At 42.9% G+C, this 7,698-nt stretch overlaps 1 protein-coding gene across 1 annotated transcript; it reads right to left on the bottom strand.

Annotated features, from left to right (window-relative positions):
• Positions 1–1,086: 1,086 nt before the first annotated feature.
• sox1a (SRY-box transcription factor 1a) lies at positions 1,087–7,099 on the bottom strand. The gene has a single exon (XM_067603925.1). The coding sequence runs from the start codon at positions 2,805–2,807 to the stop codon at positions 1,773–1,775; it is 1,035 nt and encodes a 344-aa protein (XP_067460026.1). The 5' UTR covers positions 2,808–7,099; the 3' UTR covers positions 1,087–1,772.
• Between the last annotated feature and the right edge of the window lie 599 nt (positions 7,100–7,698).

Genomic DNA, 7,698 nt, shown 5'->3' with positions numbered 1-7,698 from the left:
TAAAAAAATGAATGGTAAAAGACAGATAAAGATGATAAAAAAAAACACACCCAGGGCAGTGGATGTAAAATAAACCAGGTCTCCAGTTGAGGTGAAAGTTCACAAAAAAAATCGAGTCTTTAATTTATTTATTTTTCTTCAAAAAAATCAATCATGTCATCACTAAACTGATCATTATATATTACTGTTCTTAACTGTTTCTGTCTCATGAGTTATGTCAAGTGCTCGAAACAGAAGCAGTGAAATTACAATCACAACTTCACACTGAAATTCACAAAATTTCTCTCAGTGCATCCAAAAGATATGAATCTATTTTAATGTTTTTTTTTTGTATAAACTGATATTCATTTTTGTTTTTTTAATTAATCTAATATAAACCCACATTCAAAATGTCAAAAGGAGTGTGTGAACGTGTATTAATGGTTGTTAAATGTTTGTTTAAGAGCATTTCGCTTTTTAAAATCTGATGTGATCTCAGCAAGAAAAGGAAGTTTGACACAACTGCAATCACTTCAAAAATAATGATGTCATTTAAATGAAACATTTTTTTTGCTGCTTAAATTTGCTAAGAGAATAGTTATTTCTCAAAAGCAGCTACAGAGAAAAAGATACATTTGCTAATAGATTAATTCATCTTAAATTTCTTACACCCGGTAATAAATAAGGACGTTTCTTTAATAACACTAACAGGTCGCTTGTCAAATGAGGCCTTCACGTATCATATATGATCAGATTTTTAAAATATGTCCACAAAGAAATATGTAAGGCATCTTATTTATATGAAAGGAGAATCTGGGCCGTCGTCTTGGCCTCCATTAAATATTCAATATGACTCTGGAATATATAGTTTAGTCTGCACGCCACTGAAATTAAACAGAGCCATTTCATTTATGAATTAATTTCTAATTACCCATATAAAAGTTTAGCTAATGAAACATCATCCTCCTTACAGGCCTACAGACTGTACTTTTTACGCACAATTACGCACAGACAATTAGGCAATTTAAAAGCTCGTGGGATCTGTGGGCAGCAGCGGTGTCAAAAAATTTAAAGAGGTGGCTATTTTTCCTCGAGAGGAGGCTCGATCATGTTTTTTGTTTCCTAAAGCGTGGAAACACTCTTGTAAGAACACTGTGAAAATAATCAATCTAAGACCGTTCTCTTAAGAATCAAAGCAACATCTTGTGAAATTTATTCAATTCTTCTTCATTGCAATATCAGGGCTTTTCACTTGCAGAAAAGCACTTAAATTACAACAGCAGTTGCCCGTCATCCTTTGAAATATTAAAATTATTCACAATTTACAATAATTAGAGTGTTACAATAAAAAGAGATGATTTCCAAGAATTAAGACACAGGCTTCTGCAAATGAACACAAACGTTTAAAGAATGCGGTTTTCCCATATCTTTTAAAGCACTTTCTTATGATTATGACACGTTATCTCATTTCAACAACTTACAAGAACCCCCAAATCATGAGACAGTTGAACCAAATACCCCCATGTGAACCTGGCGTAACCCTCAACTAAGACTGTGAAGTAATGGACAAAAAGATGGTAGCACAATAACCAATATCTCAGCATCATATTCGTTATATAATTCCACTGGTGGCTATTCCAAAAAGCCGAGATGAATATGCTATTTACCCTTCATTTACAATATCATAAACATTCTGTACAAAATGCAGGTAGTTCTCGGGACCGGGGTTATTTAGAAAAGAGGTAAATATTTGGTTATGTGTTCGTTTGCAGTTTTCAATTATTCTGTGAGTTCTAAATGTGTGTTAGAGGGACCGTCCCGTTCACTCCAGCCGTGGCGCTCTGGTAATGTTGCGGCAAGGCATGGAGTCTACTTTGCATTGACGGGTCCCCCGGCTCTCCGGTCGGTAAATACATGCTTATCATCTCTCTCAAGTCTCCGGGGCAAGGACCCCGTGAGTGTGTGCTGCTGACGGGAGGGCTTACACTCGGCTCCGACTTCACCAGCGACCCTAACGTCCCCATGGCAGCTGAGGAGGAGACGCCGGAGCCCTGGTGCTGTGTGTAGGTGATCCCGCCGTAGCCGGATGGAGAAGCGTTCATGTAGCTCTGAGAGTTCGAGATGGGGCTGTACTGCAGGGCTGTCATATCGTAGCGGTGCATGGGCTGGGGGTTGTGTGAGTGATGGTGGTGTGAGTGGTGGTGGTGGTGCGCCCCGCTCCCCGGGTGCTGGCTGTAGGCTAGCTGAGCCTCCTGCATCATCGCAGCGGCCGCCGCGGCTGCAGCCACCTGCCCCGAGTACGCACCGTTCGCCCAGCCGTTCATGTGCGCATAGCCGGAGCTGGCGGAGCCTCCGTGACCCCCGGGGCTCTCTAACCTCTGCCCGACCCCGGATGAACTCATGCCGACCCCTAAACCAACTCCACCGCCCCCACTGGGCCCAGAAAGCAGTCCACCAGCAAGGGAATATTTGTCCTTTTTCAGCAGCGTCTTGGTCTTCCGTCTTGGCCGGTACTTGTAATCCGGATGCTCCTTCATGTGCATGGCTCGCAACCGTTTCGCCTCGTCGATGAAAGGGCGCTTCTCAGCCTCGGACATCACCTTCCACTCGGCGCCCAGCCGCTTGCTGATCTCAGAGTTGTGCATTTTGGGGTTCTCTTGTGCCATCTTTCTCCGCTGCCCACGGGACCACACCATGAACGCGTTCATCGGTCTCTTCACCCGCTCCTGATTCGCTTTGGACCCGCTATTCGGCCCCGTTTGCCCCGTGCTCGTATTCGTTTGGGGGCCGGGGGAATGAAGGTCAGTTTCCATCATCATGCTATACATTCACCTGGTTTTAAACTTCGCCACCAACAGAGAAAAAGTCTATTTCAAGATAGGTCAGGCGCGCACAAGATCGGGTGCGCACAGGATGACTGGGTTACAAAATTAATTTTCTAACCCCAAATAAATCAAATACGAGATCAAAATTATTCCCAAAATGGATATAAAATATTCTCCAACCAGTATTTCACCCTGTCGCCTAGGCTGGTTCACATCCACTGTGATAGAATGCGCATTTGAGCCACTTTCCCTGTCGGAGTTGAGAAGTTGGTTAAAGCGGCGGCCATATGATGCGCACTGACAGCGGTTAAATGAGCCACAAGCGGCCAATGAGGCTCTAGCAACAGAATGATTTGCATGGCGTTTGGTCAGGTGACTAGAGGACCATAGAGGAAGAACACACCGGAGGAGGAGGAGGCAGAAAGGAGGGTCAATCCCACAAATAGCACAAGGCATTTGAAATCTCCAAACACGCTATCAGAGACTTCAACTAAACAAAAATAACTAAGATTTGCTAGTATTGATGTTGCGGCCAAAAGGTGGGTGAAGTCTGTGATTACGATGAGTCAAACGTCTACACATAATTTTGAAAACAGCCTGCGTTACATTAAAAAAACACACTTTAAAATATCCAACACCATCCATGCAGTTTATGAAGAGGCAGAAAGTTTGGGTGAAATTATTTTTTACCCTCCACTTTGTCTTTATTTTTGCCTGCAAATCATAACATTCCGCTCTGTCTTTATCGGGTTATTTTTAAATCCACCGTGTCTCCTTGTAGCATGGGCCCAACTGTATTTTATGCACTGGAATTACACTAAAGTCTACTCAAACCAGTTCAAGATCAGACCACTTGATACCCCACCAGTGCCTCAAAATCCATTTTGCTCTCTGTGTCTGTTTCTCTTTCACTCTCTCTCTCTCCAGGTGTGTAATTAAGGTATGTAATAATGGTGGGTGTCAGAGCAAAAGAAAAAAAAAAAACCTCACACACACTCAGTGTAGAAGATAGAGTGAAATAGATTTGGTGAACTGCTGGTCTAAGAGGAGAAGGATGGATAACATGTAATGACATGAAATTGCCGGGGCAAAGCGCCGTTACCGCCGTCTGCTGGTGATGGTGCATGCGTCCTGGTCGTGCCTCTGTGTGCGGAGCTAAAGATGAAAAAAAGGTCACAGGTAAACTGCTTTTACATGACTTTTAAAAAAAAATGTGTCCGACAGCATCTTATGTCCCCTGTTTAACATCCAGTCAAGTTGCTCGTTTTGCAAATCAGAAGTGGGAAAAACCGGGTCCGCGCATATATAATCCAGATTTCACAGCTGACCTCCTCTGAAAAGCCCAATCAACCTCTGATTGAAAGGGAAAACGAAATACCACTTCCCGCGGCGAGACTAACGATTTAATCATTCTATCGCTCTTTGCTGTTTCTTTATTTTAATTAGAGCTTAGCTTGATATAGCTCTGTTTAGGGCCTGAGGGAGCGGGATCACTCGGACGGATCCATGCTTCTTTGGTAATAGGGTTAACGGGATATCACAATGGTCAGTAAACGATTCCAGTGAGCCAGGCCGTGTGGCTTAAGGAAGATCACATTATGATGATGATGACAACCCGGAGAGCAAGTGAAGCTGTCACACAAGAAAACAAACAAAAACCACAGAAAACCACTGCTGACGGTACACTGGTTTCTTCTCTTAAATATTGAAATAACACTAAAAGCTTACAGCCTCATACGAAACTTATACGTGATTGTCAAATTAATTTAAAATGTTTTTTTTAATTAAAAGTTAAACATATTGACCAAATCTTTAACTAATTATACGAGCAAACATAAACTGGCATTTTTTTCCAGACACAGATTTGAGCATAATTTTAAAAAATCCACTAAATTCATCTTCAAACTCAAAACACTCATCTTTACCTCAATACAGGTCTAAATTAATTTAAACAGACGTCACATTGGCGTTGTTTAATTGTCAAAGCGAGCAAATTAATTAACATAAAAAATAAACAGTCACCGTGTAGATGTAAGGATCGATTAGTCATAATCATATTCATTTATTACTATTATTATTATTATTATTATTATTTGTTCTTCTCATTGTTGAGTGCTTGTTCAGCATTGTACAGAAGGGATTAGCCTTTACAGTGACACTGGGACCCTGGTGGCCCCATGTTTACTCTCTCTGTCATCCCCCATCAGTCACTCCTCTTTTTAACAAACCTCTTTTCAAACCTCCTCGCTCCTTTGTGCGGCCTCTGCAACAGGATGTGTGCAATGCGATGATGGTGCACGACTGGGGACAAGGGTCAAAGCAGTTATACCGCGCCCCAGCACACTCCCCATCACCCGTTTATTAATTTAAAAAGAAAAAAAGTAAGAGGACTGTGAATAAACAGGTAGCTACAGAAAATGAGTTTAAGTTCTGCGCTCAGCAAACGCATCTATAAATGCAAAGCAACCCAGAAAAAGAAAAAAAAAAACCTTTAGCCCCTTTAATCTTTGCCCCTAAAGCGGTTAACCAAGTCAGGAACACAATTTCCACGTGTGGTTGCGCGTGTGCACAAGCGTGCGTGGAACTAGGTGGTTTTGCCCTTGGGGAGGAAAAAAGAAGTTGTGATCACCTGCTGATCACCTGGACATAAACCGGGGTTCGCATGGGTTAATGATTTAAACGTTACGGAGAGAAAGCACCTGTTTTTGAGCTTCAATTTACGCACCCTAAAAACCCAGATAGCTACATTCACATACACACGCGCACACGCACATTTACCCCCCCGCCCGCAAGCTGAAAAGTCGAAAACATTGAGAGAAACGTGTAACCTAAATATTGACAGCCCACGCGTAAAACAATTCACCGTTTAATTAACAGGTCATCGTTTAAAAGCATGCAACTGATTTTTCCCGGTAATTCAGCCAAAATAGGAGGTGGCACAGATGATAACAGCTCTCTCCGGAATAGATCGGGGAGCCGATATTGTCACTTCGGAAAATCAAACTGTGTCGGATGGAGAGCAACTGGTAGCGTCAGAGGCGATGGCACCGTGCGCTCGGCGCAGCTCACTTGTCCCAAAATAAGACAGCAGCCTGCAGCTAGAAACAAATATTCTCTGTACTGAATTGAACACAGCAGACGCTCTGAAATAAAGGCTGCCAATATAGACTGACTTATTTCAGAATGCGCGATCACTGATCTCAGAAAGCATGCAAGTTCGCTTATTTATTTTTAAGCAGCAATTAAAATCGATTTTACGCACAACAAATAGATGAACTGCTCCTACGGGTAAAATATTTATATAAAAAGGACCTTTCTTGTCATATGCAAACTTACGCATGTTTCTCTCGTTCCCTCCACTCCAGACCAAGTGGGCAGATTTCTCCCTCCATATCCTAAAGCCGTCCTAAACCCTTCAAAGCTTCATGTAAGACCGCTACTCCCACTACAATCTGGCCGCCAGAGTGCCAAGGCCATCCATGCCCGGTGCCCAAACCCAACACTAAACACACACTGAGGGGCAGAGACGAGAAGAAATGACTTTTTTTTTTTACACTCTAAAAAAGACAATTCCAAGTTATTGTTTCTCTCTGCGAAAAGGGGGCTTGCTTCTAACATAATGAAGCGTCTTTTGTGTGGCACAGAACAATACAAAACAAGTATTCTAATAAATAGCCACTTTTTTTTGGCTCTCCAGGATGAATGGGCTGGAGCGGCGGGGTTCTGAAAGGCAGCTGTGCCGCATTTCGGGGAGGAGGGGCGAGGACTTGGCGAGGAGCCCCGCACCCCCTTTGCCTCCTCCTGGATACCGACTCCCATTACTGATCCTGGAGCAGAAAAGAATGCAAAGAGACGAGGGGGAGAGGTGGGGGAGGTATTGACTTTGGAGGCTGTATTTACTCAGGACTGTTTGCTACAAAATGATCCTCGAATCATCACATAGCTTCATGTGAAGTCCACATAATGCAATATCCAATCAGACTTAGTTTATATGAACCTGCACAGCTTGCAAGCATGTGGTTCTGACAGCTCACTCACACACACACACACACACACACACACACACACACACACACACACACACACACACACACACACACACACACACACACACACACACACACACACACACACAAACAAACAACAGTATAAAACACAGCTGGGCCCATTAAATGTTTCTTATTTGTACTTTGAGACACATTGTCAGCATCTGTTTCTCACACACACACACACAGCCTACTCCTCTCCACTGGAAATTCAGTGTTGATGACCTCACATATGAAATTTCTTCTCAATCTAACCTTCACATGTCCCGTTCTGTTTTGCAAACACAGGAGCTAAGGCTGGTCAGGCAGCTCCCTCGCTGTTCATGAATCAGACTCGCTGCTGACGAGCTCCTCGCCTGTTGCAGCCTCCGGGCTGGCTTCTGGTCTGCCAGAGCTGACAGACTCTCTGACTTGTCGCTGTTGTAGCTGGCAGCTGCTTCACACACCCATCTGCATACTGGTTCTGCATGCTGGAGCCAAGGTGAAAAATTTGTGGGTCCCATGAAAGAAATTGCCCGGCCCTCTATTGTTTAAGAACAAGAGATTGTATATTTTTAAATGAGGTAGCAAGGGGAAGACTATTTATTACAAAAGGGATCATTCTAACTGTTTGCACAGTTGTATAATGACTTGACCAAGACAACAGTGGGCAAGTGATTGGTTTGTCGCCCCCAAATTTTGCATTTTACAGTGAGGATACATTCCATTAGTGTGCCTTGAGGGGGTGTCACAATAATTTTCCCCTTGCATACATGCATGATAATTTCATGATATTTCTATTTTGACTCAATGAGCCAAGAGTGGTTAACCAACCTTTTCATTTACCAGAAGAAAAGAAAGTCTTGCTG

The sequence above is a fragment of the Thunnus thynnus genome, chromosome 11 (genome assembly GCF_963924715.1).
Source record: "Thunnus thynnus chromosome 11, fThuThy2.1, whole genome shotgun sequence".
Taxonomy (NCBI): Eukaryota; Metazoa; Chordata; class Actinopteri; order Scombriformes; family Scombridae; genus Thunnus; species Thunnus thynnus.
Note: the sequence above shows the minus strand (reverse complement) of the source record. Positions and strands in the feature narration are given on the sequence as shown.

What these genes read in the sequence shown, in the direction of transcription:
- sox1a (XM_067603925.1), bottom strand. Translation starts at nt 2,807, where the DNA reads ATGTATAGCATGATGATGGAAACTGACCTTCATTCCCCCGGCCCCCAA.